The sequence below is a fragment of the Poeciliopsis prolifica genome, unplaced genomic scaffold, assembly GCF_027474105.1.
Source record: "Poeciliopsis prolifica strain line A6 unplaced genomic scaffold, Auburn_PproV2 SCAFFOLD016, whole genome shotgun sequence".
In the NCBI taxonomy this organism is placed as follows: Eukaryota; Metazoa; Chordata; class Actinopteri; order Cyprinodontiformes; family Poeciliidae; genus Poeciliopsis; species Poeciliopsis prolifica.
In genome coordinates, this window is record NW_026562391.1 from 1,530,535 (window position 1) to 1,555,909 (window position 25,375).

Genomic DNA, 25,375 nt, shown 5'->3' on the forward strand with positions numbered 1-25,375 from the left:
TCGTAGGTTTTTTGTTTTGTTTTGTTTTTTTTTTTAACTATGACAATTAAAGTATTTAATAAATTTGCTTTACTTATGATGTTTTACTAAACGCATCTCACATATAAAGCAGATTCTAATTCAACATGACCCTTATTTAATTTGAGACTATTTCAAATAAGGAAGATTTATTTGGGCTTTACACTGCTTTAGAAGAGGCCCTGTTTAACAACGTTTGACAATGGTCAAAACTCGAACAAAATTATTTTATACTGATGATAAAGTCTGTGAAATATAGCTTGTGATTTGTCAAATCTTTATGCAATTTTTGAAAACTCTAAAAATGTACAATTAGATTTATTGAAGAGATCCATGTAAAAAAAAAAAAAAAAAAAAAAAAAAAAAAACAGCATGTACACGTCAAACATTGACAGGTTTAGTCTAAGCTTGGGCACTTATTGCACACAGATTTCATTATGCAAAAACTGCCCTTCGTTAAGTGCTTTACAATACCCAAATCAGAACCCTCGTTCCAGATGCTAACTTCAGCGGAATGGTGCATTAACAGGCGTTTATAAAGGCAATAGTTTGCTGCGTAGTAACATTTTAAGGGCCACGCCTCTGTACTGTCAAAGATGACTGCAACCGGGCAAAATGTACAAACGAAAAATGACATAAAGCATACAAAATACATCCGAAACTGTCATGGCACAGGCACAAAATCACGCTTCTCCAGTTTTCCACGTAATGACCCAGTGGCCTAATGGATAAGGCATCAGCCTCCGGAGCTGGGGATTGTGGGTTCGAGTCCCATCTGGGTCGCATTTAGTTTCCTTTTAGTTGTTAAAGTATGCAATGCCGTGTTTATTAAGAAATAGACCAACGATGATTTAGTAGATAGAAATATCAACCCTGTTATGGACAATAAAGACAAAGAGTGGGGAACAAACAGCACGTCCTGATAAGCTAAATTATTTTTATTTCATCTTATGAAGTATTTTTTATAAAAATGCAAAACCATAATCATGAATCACAGAACTGTGTGTGTCGGACCAAACATGTTTCTTATTGAAACTCACTTGAATGCCAACATTTTATAGAATCAAAATTGCCTATAATTTAGAACAAGTAACCCAAAATGTATTTTCATTTTTGCTATTTACTTAATGAACATAAACAGATCTGCCCTTAGAGCAAAGAATTGGCAGAACCAGAATATTTTATTATATTTTTATTATTCCATGGGTTTTGAGGCAATGATAAATTGCTACAACATTGAGCTGATATTCTCTTCTTTAACACTAGAGGGCAGTGAATACTCATCGTTTTTAGTAGTCATCTACAAACTGGTTAAATTGTGAATTTTATGCAAAATGGTCTACCAATGAATGTAAAAGTTAAAAGTTTTATGCATATAAAAACGAAGAAGTCAGGAATGGAGTATTTAATCTGACACCAGATAATAAAGAGAGCTTATTTTCAATAAAATAAATGTGTGCACATTTCTTGCACACAGTGGGCTCTGTTGGCGTATTTTGAATTGTGCACAAATGGTAGGAGTGTCGTGTGAAAGTGTTTGTGTCCCTGTTTTGGGCCGGCCCACACCCTCCCTTTCTACCTCATCCCATCCGCTCCCTGAGCGCTCCTATAAAAATCCCAGGAATCCCAACTTGAGAACAAACAGTGCAGTGAGTCCAAAACTGGTCCATCCAAGATGACAGGAATTACTCTGGTTCTTTTGTTTCTGGCGTTTCCTCTCTGTGACACAGAGGAGCAAGTTGTCAACGGTGAGTTGGTTTTTCTTTGTTTGTTTGTTTTTTCTTCTGACTCGTGGCGTCAATTTTATAGTTGCAGGTAACAGTCACTGCATAGCATTATTTGTGTCTGTAATTGGGTAAGGTTTATTGAAATACTGAATGCCATATCAGTAAGTTTATTTTTGTGCATATAAGATATTTAATACAGAAAAAGCCTGACTTCAAACAATTATTTCAAAAATTGTTTTAAAAGAAACTACAAACAGTGATCCGGGGAAATATGAAGTTTTCGTTTACATTTTGTTGTTATTGTTCTTATTTTACCATTGTTTATACAGATAAATCCTATTGGCACATGGTGTCTCATTTTCAAACCTGCCTTGGCATGCCAGGTATTTTGATAAAACAGATCCAATAGTTAATCTGGTGCATACAACTAATTAAATGAAAATACAAAACAAAACAAGTGGACCATAGTATGAATAGCATTGCTAATAAATAACAAATAACTTTTTCCTGTGCTTTTAAAATTTGTTTGAAATCATCACGGTCAGTTACGCTGCCCTGCTTCTGATTTAGTTGTTGTTTGTTCGAAGTAGACCCGTATATCTGTTCTACTAAATGAACACTAAACACTTTATGATAAAAGCCTGTGAGTGGACGCTCTGGATGCTCTATTTAAGTGGTATGGAAAGTTTACCACCAGTGATAGTGAATTGGGCATTGATTTATAAATGAAATAAACTGTTACAGCAGCATGCATGTGGAAAGTTAAAGTGAATGCACATATTGTCATGGCGGGTGAGATCCTGTGAGGAATCTCAGTGCCCAACATCTAGAAAAAGCTTGAATAGTCCACATTTTTTTAAGTTAGCAGCATTCATTTAAATAGTGACACCATGGTCAGTGTGAAGCACATAGGTGGCTCCAATTAATTTGATTTTATTTTAAATAAAATCAAACTAATTGGACGTGAAAGGAAGCATTCTGGGCTCCTCTTATCGCTTTTGCTCCAACAGCAAGTTCACAGTTCTTAACTGAGGTTAACTCCTTCAACTTTTACTTTCTGGAGACAGTAACCTTCTATTGTAAAACACATAATGACTCAATATTTACAAGGAGTAAATTATCTAAGGAGTGACTTATGCAATAGCTACACTGAGAGTACCTGACAACCCCAGACCAATGGAATGGGGTTGGTCTGGGTTGGCTTGTGGAGGTATCATACAGCAGTGTCACGCTGCCTTCACCGGAAACCAGATTTGCCAGAGTTAGCCCCGGGGTCAACTGACCCCGGGGCTAACACACTGATCTGTTCTGTGAATGACAGTCATAAGAGCATAGTCCAGTCCCAGATGAACAACCCTCACCGTGGTCCGAGACAAACAGTCTGCCACTAAATTAGCCTTGCCATCAAGATGTAAAATGTCCGCAGTGAACTCTGAAATACAGGAGAATTGTCTCCAATGTACTTTCTTCTGCCAGGGGGCAGTTGGCAACTGAAGAAAGCTAGCCATTTCCAGGTGTTATCCACCCATTACTAACACACTGCTTCCATGTCATACTCAGAGCCGTCAGAGTAGATTGAAATGGGAGCATTGAGTCAGCATTGCTACGTTAACGAAAACAGCCATAGAGTCCACCAAACTCCTGTCTCATTCTTCAGACAGATGACTCAATATGGTCACAGGATGTTTTGGATATTTGCTTTTTCTTCAGTGTTTTTTATGTTTCGAACTATTTTGAGGTGAAACAAATGATAAGTCTTGTTGCAGAAGATCAAACACCAATGCTGTTTGCAAGTCAACAAACAACTGTGTCATCAGCATGTCGAATGATAGATGGAGAAAGGCATCAATAATATTCTGACACAGATTATTATTGGACATTGCAAGAAGTGTTGTTCCTAATACAAATCCCAGAGGGACACCTTATGTGACATTTAGGAAACAGTAAGAAAGGCCGAGAAAATAAAAGATCCACAGTGTTAATAGAGTAGGGTCACTCTTTTAGCAAAGGGAAAACTGTTTTCCGGTCATAGTATCAGTCATAGTATCAGTTTGAATTGTGTCATTTTGTATCTGAAGTGCTGTTTGCTTCTTTTCCAGAGCTGTACACCCTTATAGACAAGGGTCCACAGGATCCTGCACCAAGCAACCAAACCAGGCTGGTGGTCAAAGAGCCCACCCTGCCCATCAATGAGCTCTTGGAGAAAAGCAGCAAGTCCAGTGAGTCTAAGATAAACTTCCACCCAATGCCATCCGCTGTGTGGCCAAAGCACAGCAACCTGGCCCCAGTCCTCCGTCACCACGGCCCCAACAATAAGAGCAAAAAGGGGCACAAGAGTGACCGCTTAACCGAGCACAACAGTGAGAAAAACAGGGGGGAAGTTGCCGGTTTGTTTCCCAAAACCCAGCTGACAGGAGCCACAAGTGCCGGCTCCAATCGCACAACACAGAAAATCAGTCAGGACGCCCAGACCCACATCAGCCCTCCTCAGCAGAGCGAGCCGGAAGGACAGCCCAACTCCAAACCCAAGACCCCAGCTCAGACACAAACACCCGTCCAGCCGCATCAAACAGCTTCTTCACCTCGCAGAGACTCCTCCAACCGACGCCAGGACCCAGAGGAGAACCGGCCCGGGAGGTCCGGCCTCTACCAGTCTGGAATCAGCTCCGCGGCCTGGAACAACAGCCGCCCGCCGGTGTTTTTTACCCGGCGGCCCTCCAGCCTGCTCTACCAGTTTGACGTCCTGAGGCGAGGTAGGAGAGGCCGGGGCTGTTTCCCTGTGCTGTGACAGGGTGCTCCACATATCTTCTAACAGAGTCCCTGAACTAAATCTCCCACATGCGAATATCTTAATCAAAACAATTCCACTTTTAGAGCATTTATAGTGGAATATTCCAATCCACATTAGAAGTTTTCTGCCCTAAACATAAGAAAAAAACAGACAAATGAGACGTTTTAGAGGCAACATTTTAAAATGACAAAAAGAGTAAGATTTGGAAGTTCAAAGTCAAAGACTTCCTCTCTTAAAAGGTCTAAAGTGTTAGTGAGTGAAGATGCATTAACAGTCACAGCAGTCATGAGTCTTCCCTGCTACCTTGAGAAAGCAGCACAGACTCTTCCTCTCAAACTTTCCTCTCAAGCTGCCTTTCTCTTCTCCAGAGTCTGACTACACATACGATGCCTTCTGCATGAGCGAGTGCAGGAAGGAGAAGGATGAGAGGGAATATTACTGCTACAGTGAGTTTGGTATGTAATACAAAGACACATAAAAGAAATGTAACCATATTTAGAATGCATTTTGTTGTTATTTTCTTGTCGTTTGTTTGTTTGCATTGCTTGAACTATGTTCAACCCATCTCGATACGCAAAGAACCTTTCACCCTCTTACAGGTTTCTTCTGATTTTGCGTTTTAGTAAATACACACAATTGAGTTTTCCAAGTGATGGCTTAATTTAGTAATTGGGGAAATAAACTGCTTGGTTCCCCCAAAAGTCTTAGCAGCAATCATACATTTCGGAGTGAACAAGTCATTAGGTTGGAACTCTTCAATGGAAGCCATATTTGCTCAATCTGAATCTTTTTTCCTATTCTTGATTTATAAACTCTGATCCTAAATAAAACAAGTGCAGCCTGTTATCCTTTTCTTGTTCTTTTTTTTTTTACCTTATGGAAAAGTCTCAAACACTCTCTAGGATAAGTTTTGGTTGGTCAATCATTGCACTTCATTCTGACAGGCAGATTCTCTTAAAATTATTTAGTGAGGTGTGAGTTGTAAAATTAAACTCAACATTCCAAAGACCATTTTCCCACAGCCCCTTCTTGCTTTGGATATTTTTTTTTTACAATGAATAAAATAGGATTTCAGACTGCTTCTCATGGTCTCAAATGAAAAGACAAAGGGGGCTAACTAAAGATTATTTTCTTGACAGAAAACAGCTTAAATCCTACATCCAATGTGCCGAAGTAAACTAAATTAGAAAATAAAAAGTTTTTTTTTTCTTTTGCCAGATCCAGTTTGTTTCGCCTTGACTCGTGTCAGTACAGTAATCTAAAACTAACCAGCTTCACAGACGTTAAAAGTGTGAGGTTTCCTCCTGGCGCTCGACTGCTTTTCCAACATGACTCAACGCGTCTTCCATTCTCCTGGACACCATAACAGCGTTTTCAAATTGTCTAACCAAACGTCTCTCGTCTTCTGGACAGCTGTCAATGGGATTGTCCATGACATCGATGTTTTGAGGAAAGGAGTCAGACTGATCACGCTGATGGTGAGCGCTGACGGCTTCTACAAGATGAGTCGTCTCTACGTGACCCCAGACAGCTTCTTCTTCAAGGTTCGCCTCCTGGTCCTGGACACCTTCAAGTGCAGCAAGCCCTGTCCTGATATCAAGCTTGGTGAGTTTAAGAAACTTGCTTTTGAACTGAGCGGAAAAAAAATGTCTTACATTTGTATTCGATGCAGAACATATAGAATCGGTTTTTGGTTTGTTTGGGTTTTTTTTGTGGTTTTGAATTTTGTTTCTATCTCATTGAAAACATGGGATGTAGATCAACTCAACCTGCCACCTGCTTTGTCCCTCAGGGGCCAGATACATTGTAATGGGTCAGATCTACCACCGGAGGCGCCACCTTCCCAGTGACCTCCTGACCCTGCTGGCTGGCAAACTAAAGCCCGGGGATGGCCTCCTGCGCAGCAGCAACTACGTCAAAAGGTTCAACAAACGGAGACACCAGAAAGCTCTGGAGGCTGTCCGCTCCAGGTGTAGGTGAACCGCCGACGAGAATATCGCCCCCTGCTGCGGGGGAAGAGACTTCGCAGCCGATCTTACCCAACCCTGTGGCACTGTGCAAGAGGGGAGGATGTGGAGCGGAAGTGGAGGTGCTCTCATATGGACCGCTACCATGTATCGTCATACCGCCTTTATCTATGAAGTTCCCAAAGAACTGAACTGAGCTGGGCCCTCTTTGATGCAAGCGGGATGCAGCAAACTACTTTCTCGGGGGTTTTCAATGCACAAACAGCTGTCAAACACAGATAATACTGACTAGAAATAATTATTCTGCCATTGTTTTTGGCGCCCGATCTAGCCTGGCGCCCCCCTGGGCGTCGAATTTTAGCACATACCCACTTCTTTTGCGCCAATGGATACAGGCGATTTTGGCTAACTGGACTCCTCCTCGTGCCGGCTTGGGACTCAAGTGCTCCTTTCTCACGCTGTCTCCTGAGCTCAACTCGAATCCAACTCTTCACGCGTTCATGGCTGGTACACGAAGTACCAGAGCTGAATGGGTATCACTTTCCCGAAGAGACGCGAAGCCGCTCCAAAGCATGGCACCAATGGCCCATTTGTTGAATCCGCTTCGAAATTTGGCATTGGGAAAAGACTCTTGTCTGTTTTCCACAATAATCGACACAGCGTAGGATGCTGGGACGGTTGAGCGATGCTTCCACTTCCTGGACAGTAAATCCAGATAGCAAGGTTTAAGAATTGTTGCAAATTTTTCCAGAATATCATATTTTCTGTCGTTATTACTCTTTTCAGTTGCCTTGACTTCAAAGAACTGTACTGCGACTTAAAACAACAACAAAACGGGTCAGCAGATCTTTGGACTGGAGGAATCTGAGGTCCAGACAAACCAGAGGCGACAAATCATGGCGGACAGTGGAGAGGAGGATTCAGCTGGCTCTGAGAGAGGCTCCGCTTCCTTTCACTTTTAATTACGTGTCCGCGGTGATAAGTGGGCCCAGAAAGGTGGAGGTCCAAACACGGCGACGAGGAGGAGTCGTGGGCTTCACGGCTGGGACCGGGCCGCGAACCCGGATCGTGGGAATGTGATCCTCCACGCGCCCGAGAGGCCGCGGAGAGAGCGACGGAAAAATATAAAACCGAGAGAGACCGAGGCAGCGTCGAGTTTTGTCGAATGAGCTTGTAGCGGGGGAAGTCACTTAAATAAACTCTCGCCCTGTCTTGAAGAAAACCACGCGCTTCCTAGGTGAGAAACGCGTCATTAATCCTGGGGACGGAGGAGAGCGCGCGAGTGTCATACAGAGGCCTTGGCCGTCACGGGTTCGAGTCCCGGCCCTCTCTCACAGCTTCCTGTTTCACTGCCGTCAAAAGAAAGGCCACTATACTGGGGGGATAGGGGAGACATTTTTAAACACATTATTATTATTCGCATCATTACATGCTACTTACAAGAAGTGCCGTCCCTCAAAACAGGGCGCGGAAATTAACAGCCAAATTCTGCTGGAGAGAACCTCTCCACCTCCTCCTCCTCTTCTTCCTCCTCGCCCCCCGCATGTCCGTCATCTCTGGTCAGTTCCCAGGCTCCACGCAGCCTCTATCAGCGATCAGCGCTGGAGGGAACAGGCGCATGAGGCGGGCAGGAAACGGGAGCCTGATCCACACTATGGTCACTATCGCAGCGGGAGGACATTCCTCATCACAGAACATGATGTGAAGGAGGGGTGTGTGTGTGGGGGGTGCGTGTGTGTGTGTGTGTGTGTGTGTGTGCGTGTGTGTGTGTGTGGGTGTGGGGTGTGGGGGTAGGTGGGAATATCTGGTAGATGCTTCCTGTGTGAAGACTGCGCAGCAAAAAAAAAAACTGTGGGCTTGTGGTCATCTGTGGCGCTCCCGGCGTCCATGAGAGCCTCTGGATCCATTTAGTGGTTTGAGTGGAGGAGATATCGAGGTGGAGGTCAGGGAGAGGAGAGGGAGCTCTGGGAGTCGGTGATGGCTGGATGTGTCATTCAGGATAACTTGATCACAGGAATGGTTGTAAACAGGTCGTGACCTCATCGTACCCGGGGGCCCATCTCCCTTTGGCACCACGGATGAGTTAAGAAGAGGTTGAGTCAGACCCACACACACACACACACACACAGGCCTCTGACCTTCTGGTGCAACGGCTGACAAAAGTGTTCACACCGCTTGAATCTTTTCCCTGTTTTGTCATGTTGCAACTTTATATACGACTTTATTGAGCTTTTTGTTGTTCAGGACTTTATGTAACATACCAGTATAGAGTTGTGAAGTTGCAGGAATGTGATAACATGGTTTTTGCAAACTTTTTACAAATAAAAGTCTGAAAGGATCTTTAATTTGACGTGTCTTACTATGAAACTCCCAACTTCCTCTGTCAGATTAGTAAATTAGTGGAGTCTTATCGGGAAACTGGCAGCTCACGTCTCCCTGAACACACACTCCGATACATGGCAGTGGTTGCATGGTCCTGTGGGGGTAACATCCTTCAGCCGGGGCAAGCTGCTGAGACTTCCTATACAGAAGAATGACTTGGATTAAAACCTGAGCTAGATTTCACAGGATTGACTTGGAATCATTAGCATTGAATGTTTGTTGTACTGCAGATTTTTCCCTTTTTCTTCTATAAATTCCTGTTTATAAATCACAATGTCTTAATAAGGTGTTTGTTGTCAATACATAAGCTCAAAAACTATTCCAAAACCCTGATCAATTTTCAGATTTAATTTTTTTTTTTGTCAAGTCAAACTTGTACTGCACATTTCATCAGCAAGGCAGTTCAAAGCGCTGAACATTGTAGCAATTTGATAGTTACCAATTATGAAACAAGCAAACACTACATTTTGTCAAATGCCATCATCAAAACCATCAGCCAGAATACATATCAATTATACGGATTTATGTGCCAGTTACCATTCAAAGGAAGCTCTGTACAGATACTTAGCCTTGATTTAAAGGAAGTCGTTGTTTTGGCTGTTTTGCAGTTTTCTGGAAGTTTCCTCCAGATGTCTGTGGCACAAAAACCTGCTTCTATATGTTTGGCTCTTCAGGTGATAAAAGCCCAACTTTGTAATGACCTTTATGTGCCTCTGAATGTTCAGGTCTGAGTCCATCACTACACCCAGATTTCGGGCCTCATCACTGTTTCTGGCTAGTTGTTAGAATTGACTTTTACTCAATAAGGGCATTTATTTCTGCTATAAAATTTCATTATAGTAATATATATATATATATAAACAACCCACCAGAAATCATCAATGTCTTGGTTTTACGATAGCCTTCAGTAATAACTACCTTGAAGACCAGCAATAAATGGTATCTGGGTCTGTGAGCAATCAACCTGAGATTCATTTTAATTTTTTTTTCTATCTGCAAAGAAAGATCAAAGCATGTTTCACGTACTCTCACCCACGCAAAGACAGAAACATCTCAAAAAAAGTTGACTTTTATTATTATTCAGGATGAAATGTCCTATCAAGTACAAAAGAGAGTTTTTTCAGAGTGGCCAGTCTGTTAAAAACATAGAGTGCTTTTTATCTGCAGTTACGTTTCCTCAAGATACTCCTTTTTTTTTGTTGTTTTTAAAAAAATGGATAACTTTTCCGTCAGTCTGAATAAATAAAACAAGAAATGCAACGTCAATATAGAAGTTATGCCGACTTTTTGTTTTACAAAAAAGAAGAGAAAGAAAAATCTGTACAAGTCATCGTGCCACTCGACTGGATCAGAACCGATATGCTCACAATGTGCAGCACTTCTTATATAAAGGGCAATTTCACCTTAAGAACAGAGTCCACTACAAATAAAAGAGGGAAAAAAAGTAGTTTAAATTTACAGGAGGACTTGGTTGCTGGTTCAAATAGTCAAAAATAAAAGTTGTACTGCTCTAAAAATCTTCTCTCTCTACATATTTAGACAGCAATAATATACAATAGCGATTACAAACAGAAAATAAAGCACATCATCATCTTATAACAAAGTAACAAACATTCGGTTGAAAGACAAAAAAGGAGACAGAAGCTACATCATCTCTCAACTCTGCTTCCACACATAAAAAATGCTGAAGAAAAACAAAACAGAGAGAAAAATAGTTTCCATCGTTCTTTGACACATCTAAATCGAAAGACATCACCGCTGCACAACTTTCTTCTCTTTAAAAAACCCCCCAGAAAACGGACAAAACACACACAAAAAACAGAAAACGGACAAATCTCACACACACACACAAAAAAAAAAGTTCCCAGATATGCTTGAAAAAACGCAGCTATAAAATTTTCATACAAAGACTCCAGTCGGTCGTTGTTTGAGGTTTGACTCCCAGTCACGCTGCCGCAGACCGCGACATAACTGAGCTGATGCTGAGTGGGGAAGTTCATTATCCAATTACTTTAACCAGACACACACACACATAACCAGACACACACACACAGAGAAAGAGAGCGAGTTGAGAGATGCATGCGAGCCAACCTGTCAGCTTCAGACACACAGATTTGTTGAGACTCATAATGGAGGGAGCTACAGTACTCTCAGCCTTTCACACAATTCATTTTCTCTAAATGGCCTCCTCCTTTCAAACACAGACAGTTTTTGACTTGCATTTCAGAGCATCGCATATGGAAAAAAGGTCAAAAAAAAAAAAAAAAAAAAGAAAAGAAAAGAAAAAAGAGGCCGGATGAGGTGGGTGGGATGATCTGTCCGGTGTCGTTTCCCTCTGGACAGTAACATGAAAGCATTTCAGCCTTCTGACAAACACACACTTCGTCTATCAGACTGCTCTGATGGGGGCTGCGCTGTCAAACATTTGCATCGGGTTCATGCTCGATGCAAACCTGCACACCTGTGCCAAGGTCAAACTAAAACACTTGAAGAAATAACAGAGCATAATTATTGAGTAGTTTAACAACTACGCAATGCCTTGCAACAGTATTTATACTCCCTTTTTCAGCTTTTGCTACATCACAAAACCAAACCTCAGTGCGTTTTATCTGGATTTCTTTGAACAGACCAACTTGATAATTGTCATGCCCCAGTTTTAGTTTTTTCCCCCCCACCCCCAACTTACTTTGGACCTCTCAACTGCTAATAGTTCATGAAACACTATGTGTAGAGAAAAAGAACAAAATAACTCTGCACATACCCTAACCTAGGGCTCGGCGATGTGGACTAAAAATTAAATCTATTTTTTCTTTTTAATACCAAACTCAATTTTGATCAAATTTGTTCCCTCTCGTGATCTTGACGCAGCGCTCAGGATGAGCGCAGCAAACGTCACAGTCAGATAGCATGAAGCTGGGCGGATTGTCCCGTCAGACCGTCAGTTCCCGAAACTACACAGCGCGACCCCGCTGGACAGAGTAAATGACCCCATATCTTAAAGCTGAAGGTGGGTTAACATTTTCTTTTACAGATGACTGAAATAAAAAAGTTTTCATAAAGATATTTTCTATCATTCAATTTGTTAGATGATTTCAATTCAAAGTCCAAGTAAATAGAATCTGTAAAGCAGACTTGTACAAAGAGATTGTAGTTCTTGTATGGGCTTACATCACTGGAAACTCAAGGAGTGAATAGTTGGAATTAAAAAAAACAAAACAAACAAAATCCCAAAATTGAATCTACAAAAACAAAAACTTTTAGTTTATTGATAAAATCCATTGCCTGGTCCTACCATCCCTATGATAACACACAGTGGTGGCACCATTATGCTGTGTTCTTTATGGCTTTCTTTAGCAGGGACAGCCAAGTTAAAAAATAACTGCAGAAAACTTTAGAGTGTTAAGGTTCACCTTGAGGTAGAACAAGAACTCTTAACACACAGCTACATGTGCTAGAATAGCCTAGTCAAAGTCCAGACCTAAAGCCAACTGAAAATTTGTAGAAAAACGTAAAGGAAATACAACCAGCATATTTGAGAATGTAAATCATAGAAAAAAATATTAAAATTTGGTTTTTGTTCACCTTTTCATAATCTTCCCAGTTACCAGTGGAGCTCATTTTAATGGGATTAAAAATGAAGACACTTATTATAATTGCTGACCAGGTTTTTGTACGTCTGAAGGTCTTTGGTAAATTACTTCCAGCCAAAATAAACATGTTTGCAAAATGAAACGATCGTTTTAAACCCAAACCTACAAGGCGTGTGAATGACTCTCTCAACAGTTTGGTTTCCCACCACGACGATGTGCTTCCTTCCCCATGTTGGTCTGTCGCGTGAAATCCCAACAGAAAAGACTGAAGTCTGTAGATGTGACCAAACACTCAAAAAGGGGGGTAGGAATGCTTTTGCTAGGCTCTGTTAAACGCGATCCGACACCGTGAACCCATCCGACCGACTTTCAGCACGTAAAGCTGAATCATCCAGAAGGAATCTGTGAGGTTAGGCGGCCATTCCACATCCAATTATCTTAATTTCACCCGTCATCTCGTCTCCTTCGTTCCCATCTTCCTTCTCGTTCGCTGGAGGGAATGACTGGTGTGGATGTATGAAACGGCGTCAGGTGGTGGACGGCGGGGCCGGGGCGACAGCGATAGGCGGGGGAGGGGTCCGCTGACAACACGTCCTAACCAATCAGAGATGCGACTTTTGACACTGGGATTTTAAGCAGAAGCTAAGATGAGGCTGACTGTAGCTTGTTGTTATGTGACCTGAAGAAACAGGAGGAAGAAAACGGTTGGAAAACTTCTCTTTTTTTTCTTTTTTTATTAAAAGCTTTACAATATATGACAAAATATGACTAGAGTAGGATACAAAAAAAAGGAAGAAGAAAAAAAAAAAAAGCAAAGTATCGGATGCCAGTGGGTCAGACATTTTGACAGACCAAGCAGCCATGTTGGTAAAAAGTCACTGAAATGTACGACAAGATGTCTGCCCAACTGATTTATGTACAACTTTTTACGATTTCTAACCCCCTCGCCGAGAACACCAAGCTGAGCTTATTCAGAATAGGAACGCTAACCTAGGCTTTTCTCTGTCCTATTTTTTTACACTTTCTATCATTATTTTCATTAGAACATAAAAATAGTCCTTCACAAAAAGATACATTATAAACATAAAATAATACATGAGAACAGCCAATAAAAAGAAACTAAGGGTGCATGCTTTTGTTTTCTTGTTGTTAAATGAGGTAAACATGTTCCGTTGCTGTCAAATTAAAAATATAAATTATACGTCTGATTTCACAACCGAGACCTGAATTTTATTCTTCCAAGCATGAAGTTATGAAGAAAGAAAACGTTGCTTTTACATTTTTTTGCCTCGTTTCCAGCTAAACATAATTAAAAAAAAAAAGTCTTCTGTTGTGAGAGTGTAAAAAAATACATTTTCCTTTGGAGGCTCTGTGCTACCAACATGGCTGCAGCTATTAAACCTTAGAAAATTCTTACTTTTGCTTTTATTTACTTTTGAAATTAAAAAAAAAACACACCTAATGTGTGGCTTATTATAAGCATTTTTCTTTTTAAAAGAAAAAACAAAACAACGCTTTACTGCCGTTTTAAACAGGTAAAAACAGCAACATCCAGGATAGAAAATTAAAATATTTTGTTTAAGAGTGACCCCGGCACCCAGGAGTCTGACATCACAATCTGCAAAAAAGAGAGAGAAAGAATGGATGGGAGTCAATACATGCGGGTGAAGTACATTAGCATTTAGAGCACAGAGAAGCAGAATGAAAACAAAAAACTCAAATAAAGGGACAAAACCCACGTGATGGGAATGAAGTGATGGTAGTATCTGCTGCACTGAGTGGACAGGAGTTAAATGGACCCTCAAATGTGTTAGTGCACAGTGCGAGAGGAAAACTCTTGCAGATACTGATAAAACATCCAAACTCTATCCTGGGTTTTAAGGAAATAATTAAGAGGACAAAAAAACAACAAGACAAACCCCGTAAAAGTCACATATTTGATAAAATATCAAACTTAAGTATCATATCGGTATTGTGGATACTGGCCATGTATTGCATCGATACCAAATATCGGACATCTCCACTGATATGTTTTTCTTTAGTCAAAAAAGCCGACAGTGAGGTTTGAAAGGTGAAAACTGAGTGTTCACTTGCTTTGAAGACCACAAAACAACATACAGAAGAAAAAAAGAGAAGCACCATTACATAGTAAAAGCTGAAGGTTGTTAGGAATAAGTAACAAAAAACTCACTGAAGCCTTAAAAAAAAGCTAATTGAGTGAAACCCTGTTCTGGGTAAGAGACAAAGCAAATGGATTGAGCAGCACAAACAAATTAGTCCTAAAAACTGAGGTGAGCTTTGGAGAACTGACGCACGGGAATGTTCTGAGGGAGCATGCGCCTCCAGTGACGTCATAAACCAGGGCAAAATGAACAAATTTCAAGGAAAAGAAAAACAAAAGAGATGGTTTGAAGATATCAAGGAGAAGAGGTATGAGCTAAAGTCGTTTCAGAAAAAATGTTATCCTACTACCTGGCATAACTCCAGTGCCCTCATCAGTCCTCCTTGCTGCCCGGCTGTTCTCACCTGCTGGCTTTGAAGCCTTTGAGCTTCTGGACGAAGAAGTTCTCCAGAACCTCGGCACACTGGTAAAACGGCGAGTCGCTGGGGTTGTAGTACCGGCAGTTGTCGAAGATTTTGGTCATGTCTGCTACGAACTCGGTCAGCTTGACGTACTCCCGCTTGTGTAACCTCTCCTCCATGGTGGACAGGTCTGAGGGGAAGGGTTTGACGGGACAGTTGAGACAGTGAACGCTCACGACGGGGAAGAGCTGTCATGCTGTAATCGGACGCAGCAGATTGATAGTCAGGTTTCGGAATAGGTCGAGAATGATTCAAATCCTCCGATTAGGCGGTGGATGAAGAATGCTAAACCTCTGCCAGAGCTGACCTCGAGCGTCTCTGGGGCGTCCAGATGAGTCGCTGACATATTACCTATTTATCATTCCTGAGGGGAGCGTCTTTTCTGCAGCAGAAAACGTCAAAACCAAACCGCAGGAATGTTTGAAAACGCAGGAAGTTACCAGAGCTTCCACCAAAAAGAAGCTGTCAGTGTTGGGAAGCTTGTTTTATCAATTTTTAGAGCGATAAGGAAGGAGAACAGAAAGCAGATGAGGCTTCAGGTAATCTGCAACAGAAGGGTCCAAACAAACGCATCTAATTTTTTCCCAACTCCCCCTTCAATTCAGCTGACCACTGGCAATGTTTCAAAGACCTCCTTTTATTTCTTTTTTTCCCCCCTCCGTCGTCTGATTTCATGCTGAAACCCCTCCATAAACTACCAACAGCTTCAGCCGCAGCGGCTACAACATCGCTTTTATGTTGTATTTGTTTTGAAAGCAGCGGACGGACAGGAGTTTTCCAGGACCGGGCCGACACATAGTGGAGTGTGCTTCCACGGGGAGGCCGCAGCGGGCCCCGGAGAGACGCTCATTAACAGTTTGTTTGGATGGAAGTTCCAAAAAAAAAAGAAAAGAAAACCCTCTGCCGTTGACGCAAGTCACCGTTTACATGGTCGGTTTGATCTGAGTTGGAGGCCTTCCTTCAGACGGCCGGCGCTCTGAAAGCTACAGATAGAGAGCGTGGGTGTTGCTTCCAGAGATTACAGTAATTATGAAATAAAAACAGCAGAAACCGCTGCATCAAGCAACCCGCTCTCATAAACATGTCGTCGAAATTTGGTGAAAAATGCTTTTTTTCTTTCTGCACAACAAATGCACAATGCATTTGCAAGTAAAAACACCAGATCGCCGAAGACAAAAATGTGATAGCAGCTCAAGAATCTTGGGTGTAATGAACGTCTGCTCCCACATTCACGTCATAAAATGCAAGAATTTTATCTATTTCAAAAAGTGGAGGGATTTATTTATAAATTTTTGGAGCAACACTGACTCATTTGTAAGATTCATTTTGCAGCGGGAATCAGTGACACGAGCTTTCACGACTTTTTCTTACAAACATATTCAGTTAAGCTTAATTGAAAGGTTCATTACAATTGATGATAAATGGTTTTCATTGTGTCGCCTCACATTTCTTGATTAAAGCCACTGCAGTACTTTGCAGAAATATTTAAATTGCTCAAATTTCTTTTCGCTACAACAACAAACTACCTGTATTGTCCATTTTATTGGTAAATTTGAAGCAGAATGAAAATTATGCATTCTGCTTTCAGTGAAGAAAACATTTTCTGAGGAGTTTGATGGGCACAGATTACAGTTTTTAGTTGACAACGATCTTTAAAAAAACCTAACTTGCCTATTCTGATTTTGGCTGATGCCAATTTGGGCTTAAACCGAAAAAGACATTTTGAGTAATTTCAATTAAGTAGCACAAAACAATCTTAATCTGGACCAAGTTTTCAACACTCACCCATTGGTTCCTTGATGACCTTGTAATAGTCAGGGGCGTCATTAGTATCTACTGGTTCCAGGAAGGGCCAAGCCATTTTATGTGCCTGCAGAGGAACGAGAGACAAAAAAAAACGAAGAGGGGAAGATGCTTGAGAAAGCTGAAACCAAAGAAAAACAAACAGCTCCGTGAAAATTACACTGAAAGCAGGTGGGTCAACACAGATGTTCTACTCCAGCCTCTCTTTCTCTCTCTCCCCGTTTCTCCGTCACAGAGACAGAAAGGAGAGCAGGCAGGGGAAAACGGGACGTTCGACAAGAAGAAACGAAAACACAGAGGCTCGGCACATGTCCAAATAGGAGAGGCCGACCCTTCAGATAAGATGGACACCGAGGACTTTTGTTTTCTGCTCCGGGGCTTTGAGGAGCTGTCAATGTAGGTCAGCTGATCGCTGAACTGCAGCTGATGTCTTTGTGCATCGGTAATGTGGAGTAAATCTACTTCACCCAGCTAGACGACATCCAGACCAATCACCAACACCAGGCAGCAACTCTGTTCACCTGTAAAGAGCGCAGTATCCGTCGCAGGCCTTCATAGTCCTTGTCGGTAAGCGGGGTGAAGACCGTCATGGCGTCCTCGGTGGACTGACACTGCGGACACACATACTCGTCGATGTGGTTCGCCTCGCTCTGCAGGATGCCCACACAACGACCGTGGTACCAGTTCTGACATCGGTCGCAGCCGATATAGAACCTGGAAAGGTAAAAAAAAAAAAAAACTTGGTGCTTAAGATATGTCTTCCTTCACAATTATGCACACATGTGAATTTATATACGTGTGTGTACATATTTACATTGAAATTTGAGGTTGTAACACAAGAAAACATGGAAAAGTTCAAAAGGTGTGAATACTTTTGTGAGGTACTGTCCATTATTCATGAGAATGTTTCAGAGTAAATTTGAAGTTAATGTTTAAACTCTTTCCTAAATGACATGCATGAAAGGCTGAAACGATTAACTGAATTGATTGTGATTAATTGACTAAATTAACTAATTATTCTTTTATCGAATAATCGTTAACTCAAGTAAACAGACTCAAGAAATGGTAATTTTCTGAAAAAAAAAACCCCAAAACATATTCAAAGCTGTAATTATATCAAAATAAAAATAACGTATTGTTGTCTGGAAATATGTTTCACCCAAAAGTCCAAGTGAAATAATTTTAGCTTCACTTGGTTCAACTTCACCAAAAGATTAGTTATTGGTATGGCATTTTAAGTACTAAACTGTTTATTGTTTTATTCAAAAAAGGGTATTTGTTTGTGTATTTACATCTATTGACGTATTTCTACAATTGTGTAAAAAGGTCTAAGTGGTTGAATGAAAAATTGTCAGAAAACGGCAATAAAAAAAAATTCGATTAAAATGATTAATCATCAGTGATCGATTAATCACCAGAATGGTTGACTAATTACCAGAATGATTGATTAATCATCAGGATAATAGGTCCTTAGACGTGTATATTTCTTCTGGTTGGTTATTTTCAAATACCAAAACCTGTGTCAACAGATGGCTCAGGTTGACACACACACACACGCGCATATGTATTCACACACTCCTCCTTACTGGGACTCATCGTAAGGCGTCTGGCAGATGCAGTACAGCTCCTCCGTGCTGCTCTCTTGGCCCCGCTTACACTCCACACAGATGTAGTCGTCCATCTTTTTGGCTTCCTTCTCCGTGATGCCCACACAGTCACCGTGATACCAGTTGGTGCAAAGGTCGCAGCCGATATAAAACCTGTGGATGGAGGGGAGAATGATTATTTTAGAGTACTCCTCTAAAAATATTTGCAGATTTGAAAGCTAACTACAACTAAATCTCAAGCCTGAAATTGTAAAGTAAGGTTGCAATTTGTAGCAAATAGATCTAGTGCCGTGTAGATATTTATAATGTGTTGAAATTAAATGTACTTAATCTGCACATCAGTACTTAATCACTTCAACTCAGTATAGTTACTAAATATACAATAAGGCTGGGTGATATGGCTTAAAAATAAACCTTTTCAAACCAGATTTGATTTCCAATTTTAATAAATTTTTTTCTACAAAGGAAATTAAAAATGACAATATTTTGAAATATTGGCTTTTATTTCAATCATCCCTTATGTGAGTTGCACCACGAAGTGTTAGGGCTACATTGCAAGAACCTTTGTTTAAGACAACAATCCAAATATTAAAAAGTTAAAGATGCAATTTTAACAAAAGAAAGTCTTAACATTAAGAGAAAAAAGTCACTGATAAAAAAGCTTCTAGAATAATCAAAATCTGACATGACAGTTTGTGTCATTCTTACTTTGAAAAGGACTCAGTCATGTGTTCAATTATTTTAAAGTCCTGCTACTGATAATAATTGGATAATAACTGTGTTAAAAGACAACATTATTCTTGCAGTAAAAAATCTCTCAGTCTGGCCCTAATATTTCGCTGTAGAGTTGACCTGAATTCAAAGCCCAAATGAACAGCAGCTGTAAAACATGCTTGTCAAACAAGATGGCCGCCATCACTCTCAACTATGGAAAACCAAGGTGTGAACTGGTGAAATGAAATTCACATTTTCATTTTCCAAAGCCAAAATCTCAATAATTGATCAAATTGATTAACCACCCAGCCCCAATATTTGATGAATCCTTGCATACTTGGTCTCATCGTAGGGCGTCTTGCAGATGCAGTAGAGCTTTGTATCCTTCTTGCTCTCCTTTGTGCTTGTCGTCGAGATCATTTTCTTCTTCTTGGACTTTGCCGCCGACACCATCTCCCTCTCTTCCTCCCGTTTCCTCTTGTGCGCTGAGGCGACGGCGGTGGCGAGGTGATGCTGGGAGGAGACGCCGTGTTTGTGAACCGCAGCTTGCTGCTTTTGACTGTGGGCGGCGGCTGCTGCGGCAGCCTGGGCCGCCTGTTGGGCCGCAGCCTGAGCCTTTTCCTTTTCCTTCTCTCTCCGAATCCGCAGCAGATCCCTCTTTAGCTCCTCCTGACGATTCCAACGCAGGGAAATATGGAGTTTAAAAACTAGGCCTATTTCTGTTGAATTCGATACGCTTTTTGTCACTGGAATTCTTCGGCACGTCGACGCTTACCTGAGCCTCCAGCTGCAGCTCCTTGTCGAGAAGCGCTCGTTTTTTCAGTATCTCCATCTTGAGGCTCTCCTTGTGTCGGTAAAGGAGCGCGGAAAGCTTGCTAGCATTAGCCATCCTCCTCTTGGCCTCCACAACCTCTTCCTTCTTTTTCCTCTTAGCTGCCTGTCTTTCATCTTTGTCTATCCGGTCCAGAATGAACTTCATCACCTGGTTGCAAACAATCATCCTGAATAGAGATGGAGGAAAAATAACAGAGAGAGAGAGAAAGAGAAACGACTTATGACAAATGTGATGGTAAAAGTAAGAATGTCCATAAAAAATCAACAGCATGGAAATTTAAAAGATCTTTCAATTTGTCTCTGCTGAAACCATCAAATTAAACTTAATAGTATTATCATTGTCAAATAAATGTAAAAATTCTAGATTTATGGTCTGTGATAAATAAATATTTATGAGGGCCCCTGAAGGTTTGGAGTCCCTAAGCAGGTTCTGAGTTCTGGACGATTGCTTAATTAGCCAAAAATTATAACATCTATTTTACTTGTATTTGTCTTTTTTAAGATTATATTAGTGTGCTTAAGGATTGTCAACAATATTTTCCAATGACATAATTACTTAGTCGTATTATTCCATTTCTACTTTTAAAGGGTCAGTGTCATTTGTCTTCCAGCCACATAGTGCCATTCTTCAACACAATCAATTAACTGTTACCTTTAGTTGTTCTAACAATTATATAGTTTGTAATGCCTTGAAAAAGGGCCTCCGTCTCTTTAAGAATGTTCTGCTCAATCTGGAACTCCGCTTTCAGGAAGTCATGTTAATAGAACATGTCTCCTTTATTAACCTTTAACAACGTTTTTACCAGAAGTAACTTGAACAATGAGCTCAGCTGATGCGCCGCTCCACCAGGTATTTGCTAATTGCTGTTGGCTAGTCTGAAGGAGCTGAGTCTGGGGGGGAGGGCTGCTCTGTAAGGCAGAAACTCCAACAGATGGGTCAGGTCCAACCAAGTGCAACTGAATGGTTGCCATGATGAGAGGATTTCTCAAACATGCATGAAAGAATCAAAGCAACACTCAAGGTATGTTTTTGATGAGGTAATGACATTGTAACATGATGTAAAGCTCAAATTCTGCCCCTTCAATGTTTATTAACATCAAGTTCTTTTTAAACATTTTAACATGTTTAAATGAGACTCGAAAAGCTTCAACAATAGGGGAGTGTAGGCCTGCCGAAAGGGTAACAGTGAAACAGAAAAAGGAAAAAAAATAAACAGGCGGTTTAAGTTTTTCTTATCTTCAAAGAGCCGCAAGTTTAAAAATATAACATTCAATAAATTTCAAAGAAAGAAAGAAGGTTATGTGCAGGGCTACAAGGCTCTTGATGATTGATGCTTCTATTTAAATTATTCAAACAAATATTAGTGATGAATAAGACAGAAATAAAGATCCGCAGATAAAATCCGCACTGTGAGCGACTAAAAGCAAAACGTGTGTTCATGACTGTAAATCCATGTTATCTATGGCCCTCAGTGTGTTCACTCGTGTTTGCTAGTGTTCACAACTGAGATCGAAAGTCTGTGCCTCGTTCCGAGTGTGAAAAACACACCAACATGGCTGCCGAGGTCAGAGGTAGGCCAGCGTTGCTACGGCGCGGTGCGGAGGCGAACAAATGCGGGCAGGCATGTAGAAGAAGCTCGACAGAAGGGTTTGAGATTGAGAGGCAGTCTGGATTTGATGTTTCAGGTGTGTGTGAATGGGCAGTGTTGACACAATGTCTGTAGACATAAACGTATGGTTGTCAAGGTGAAATATAGGTCAGAGTTCAATTGTTAGGCAGGAGAAAATCAGAAAAAAGCAACAGAGTTGTTTTTCGGGGTACATCTCTGAAGGGGCAGGAGTTGTGCTGCCAGACTTATTTTTTTGCGTGTGATTCTTATTATTAATAACTGAAGTTGCATTTTGTTCTTTGGTTTAGGATCACTGGAAGAACATACTGTTATTATAATTTAATGTTATGAAGTCTCAGAGGAGAAACTAGCACAGAAAACCCATGACAATACCAGAATAGCTTAAAACACAAACATGGATGAAATTTCAAGGAAAAACTGATTTTTTTTTCTTCCCCCCAGATGGTTGACACATAATTTCTGTGTTGGTATAAGAATTGAATCCAAAGCCTGCTGCTACCAACCAGAGAGCTGACTCACATTCCCAACGGGCCGCAACATAAACCTCTAACCTCCCCAAATGAAACCTTACTGACTAAATAAAACTCTCCAAAATCTTCACAGATGAAGACACAGAAAGAACACTGGACACACACCTCTGATTTTCTTCTCTTTCTGCAGGTGTCATGGTCTTCTTCTGCTTCAGATGCTCGATCACAGCGTTTTGTTTCATAACCACCTGAAAAACATGTTGAACGATGTCAGCAAAAACCATCTAGAATCATGCGACTCATAGTATCGTGCACTATGAGTCGCCACTGAAAAGGCGTATCAATATTAAACATAAACAGGCTGCACTGAATGTAAAATACACACATTACTTGTATATTGTGTACAGAGTTTCTGCAGGTTCCACCAACTTTAAGTTCTTTATCATGACCATTATGGATGAAATTTAAGATCTGTAATGAAACATTTGAAGACACGAATTGCTGTTTCTTTACCCTTTTTTCCCCTATTTGTCATAGCTGTAGCTCTCTATTCTCTATTGGTTCCATGCTCTATGTTCCTTTTCTCCCTTCTTCTTAGCTCAATTTCCCTCCACAGTGACAATTTTGAGGGGAAGAAAATTTTCACTGAACTGGTGCTTGGCTACTATGTTTAAAATTTACTAAACCTTCAACGTCATAGTTTGTGAAGAAAGTTTAGTGCAATGTTTGTGTCACACCAAATTCTGTCCGTGCCAGGAGATCAAGACTGATGTTTCTGCAGTCGATGACTCTCAAGCAGCATTGTGCTTCTCACACATCTGGCTCTCTAATGCCAGGCTGCAGCATTGTATGGGTTGGCAACAGAGGTTAGCAAGTGTCAAAGACCAACGTTGTCCAGCTAACCGGCGACAGATTTGCAATAATAGAGGCAAAAAGCTAACTGTCTATGTAGCAAGATTAGAACAGAAAAGTCCCACGAATTACATGAATTGAAGACTTTTTAAGGACGCTCAGACACCTGATTGCTGTATTCAGACTGAACATGATTTGAGCGTCTGGTTTACATGCAAAGTCTGTGTGGACGGGTGTCTATGGTGCTTCAAGAAGTCTTGTGGCTCATCTCGTTTTGAAGCGTGAAGCGCTTCTAATGCAGCCGACGCTACATTAGAAAAATCTGAACCTTTGTTGCTGGACGCAGAGCGTCAACCAGTCAGAGACTCTGCTCTGTGACAGTGTGGCCTGTATTTGATGTCCTGCCAAGACATGCAGGCATTGATTGTAGTTATCAAGTCTTCAAACTGGGCCTGGGTGAGACACAAATAGAACTGGTAGCAATTCTCGTCAGCGTGCAGCTACTTTGTGAAACTTACCAAAATCACAACACCTCTGAAATATCTGATGAATTCAAAGACGATGCTTTCAGTAAATAAACTCAAGCTCTCTCAATATTCATCTGCCACTGTTCAAAGAGACAGGAAGAGAGGAAAAAAAAGGCAAGAGACTCCTTCCAACGTGTGTCTAAAGCGGTTCTGATGCTCGACATCAAGTGTCCAACCAGATTCATTGACGCGCGAGACGCGTTCAGTTTGGTGCTCAGCGTTACTGGTAGTTTTGGGACAGCTAGGCTCTCTAAATGGAGACAGTAAAGTAAACACCATCTCAGAGGAGTTGTGGGTCATGACTGTTTTTAAGGACGCTGGCTGGGTGAAGACTTGGCTTCAGTGGTTTCCCTCCAGAAACGCACCTGCTTCTGTATGATGTCGCTCTGGTTGGCCGCATTGAGGGCGAGCTCCCTCTTGGCGTCTGCCGCCTGCCTCTTCTTCTGCTGCTGCTGCTCTCTGAGCTGCTGGATTCTCTGCAGCTGTTCTTGGACCGAGGCCGTCTGGATGGTAACGACGTTTCCAATCTGGGCAGAAATCAGTTTGTGTTTGAACCGAGTCATTTCAAGTCAGTTTAGTTTCCATGCCGACAGGTAAATAAAAGCCGTGGCGTGGCTGGGTCCGGTACCTGCCCTCCCTGGGCTGAGGTGGTCCCGCTCTGCTGTATCTGGATGGGAAGCTGCAGCTTGATGTGTTGAGGCAGAGAGCCTCCACCCTGCTGGGCCTGGAGCTGTGCCAGAACCTAAAGACGATAAATATTCACATGATCAATGTGACGTCCTCTAAAACGGTGATTCTGTCCCTTTGTCACAATACAACCACAAAATGTGGCATTTTATTGGGGTTATTTGTTATTTAGTAATTATTAGTACGGTTATTGGAAGGTGTAAGGACAAGGATTTTTAAAAATGATTTACAAATAAAAATATTAGGTGTGTATCTGTGCCACTGAGTTGATGCTTTCATAATCCATCTTTCACACCTTTCAGTATCCTGGTAACTCAAGCAGGTAAGACTGAGCTTTTCAAATGTTTTTTGCTGCAGCAGCCACCTTTACTACAAATAATCAAGCACTCACTACATTAAGGTTGCTTTTATTATTTTTAGGCAATAAAATGTTTACTTTCTCATTTAAACATGTAATTTTGCTATTTATTTGAATCTTTTCATGCATTTTTAATATTGCATTAAAACGCTTGAATAAAAAAAATCTACATTGTTTTTCTATCTGATTAATCGTCAGAATAATTGATAGAGTGATAAAAAATGCAGTAATCGGTAGTTGTACCCCTTTTGTACACTCATTTTTTCAGTTTTTTTTTTTTAATGTTTAAAACATTTTGTTCCACTTTCTGATGATGCTCCATAACATAAATTCACCCGAAAAACTCACTGATGACTTTTAAAATGAGATGTAAAAAAAAAATGTAATGTCAGCTGTTCTGTATTTTACAAAATAATAAGAAAAGCAAAAAATTTAGTTTAAGAAAGACAAACACACACAACCCCCTTCCAACCTCCCCCACACGCCTTTATACCTGCTGTGGGAGTCCGGACACACTGATGAGCTGGGGCGTCTGCTGAAGCTGTGTAGTTCCCCCCTGACCTTTGACCTGCAGTGAAGTTGGGGACTGGACAGGCATGTGGGCCTGGGTATGAGGGGGCAACTGGCCCTGATGGGTTGTGGACGAAGCGCCACCCCCGGTGGTGGTGGAGAGAGGTGTTGCCCCGACTTGGATTGGAGCGGCGGCCTGCTGCGCGGCTTGGGTTGCGGTTTTGCTCGACGTGGAGTTGGGCTGGCTGGGAGATGAAGTGGCTGGAAAGCAAAGAAACAGAGCCCGATAATACAAGACGGCGGGATAAACCGAGTAATCTTACA

General features: G+C 41.2%; 2 protein-coding genes and 1 non-coding gene across 5 annotated transcripts in view; 2 read left to right on the forward strand and 1 right to left on the reverse strand.

The window, feature by feature from the left end:
• The first annotated feature begins 728 nt into the window (after nucleotides 1-728).
• On the forward strand, nucleotides 729-801 carry trnar-ccg (transfer RNA arginine (anticodon CCG)). The gene has a single exon. It is a non-coding gene; the product is annotated as a tRNA-Arg (tRNA).
• An 876-nt stretch (nucleotides 802-1,677) lies between these two features.
• LOC129366758 (UPF0450 protein C17orf58 homolog) lies at nucleotides 1,678-8,260 on the forward strand. The gene is made up of 5 exons (XM_055040769.1): nucleotides 1,678-1,766; nucleotides 3,845-4,498; nucleotides 4,905-4,991; nucleotides 5,950-6,141; nucleotides 6,329-8,260. Exons 1-5 carry the CDS (start codon nucleotides 1,694-1,696, stop codon nucleotides 6,514-6,516), a joined length of 1,194 nt encoding a protein of 397 aa, XP_054896744.1. The 5' UTR covers nucleotides 1,678-1,693; the 3' UTR covers nucleotides 6,517-8,260.
• A 1,678-nt stretch (nucleotides 8,261-9,938) lies between these two features.
• LOC129366843 (nucleosome-remodeling factor subunit BPTF-like) overlaps nucleotides 9,939-25,375 on the reverse strand; it is a 44,090-nt gene continuing 28,653 nt past the window's right edge. For 2 of the 3 annotated variants that reach the window (XM_055040904.1, XM_055040903.1), the window contains exons 26-36: nucleotides 25,035-25,312; nucleotides 24,125-24,238; nucleotides 23,862-24,023; nucleotides 22,283-22,365; nucleotides 19,958-20,183; nucleotides 19,520-19,851; nucleotides 18,448-18,621; nucleotides 17,383-17,575; nucleotides 16,844-16,928; nucleotides 15,002-15,188; nucleotides 9,939-13,154 (exon numbers count right to left, since the gene is read on the reverse strand). In XM_055040904.1, the coding sequence (XP_054896879.1) occupies nucleotides 13,118-13,154; nucleotides 15,002-15,188; nucleotides 16,844-16,928; nucleotides 17,383-17,575; nucleotides 18,448-18,621; nucleotides 19,520-19,851; nucleotides 19,958-20,183; nucleotides 22,283-22,365; nucleotides 23,862-24,023; nucleotides 24,125-24,238; nucleotides 25,035-25,312 (1,871 nt within the window). In that variant the 3' untranslated portion in view covers nucleotides 9,939-13,117. The other variant, XM_055040905.1, reaches the window with a different exon arrangement.

Excerpts from the sequence above, each read along its gene's own strand:
- LOC129366758 (XM_055040769.1), top strand. The coding sequence starts at position 1,694 with ATGACAGGAATTACTCTGGTTCTTTTGTTTCTGGCGTTTCCTCTCTGT. Across the intron at positions 1,767-3,844 it reads AGAGGAGCAAGTTGTCAACG|AGCTGTACACCCTTATAGAC; the intron begins GTGAGTTGGTTT and ends CTTCTTTTCCAG. Across the intron at positions 4,992-5,949 it reads TTACTGCTACAGTGAGTTTG|CTGTCAATGGGATTGTCCAT; the intron begins GTATGTAATACA and ends TCTTCTGGACAG.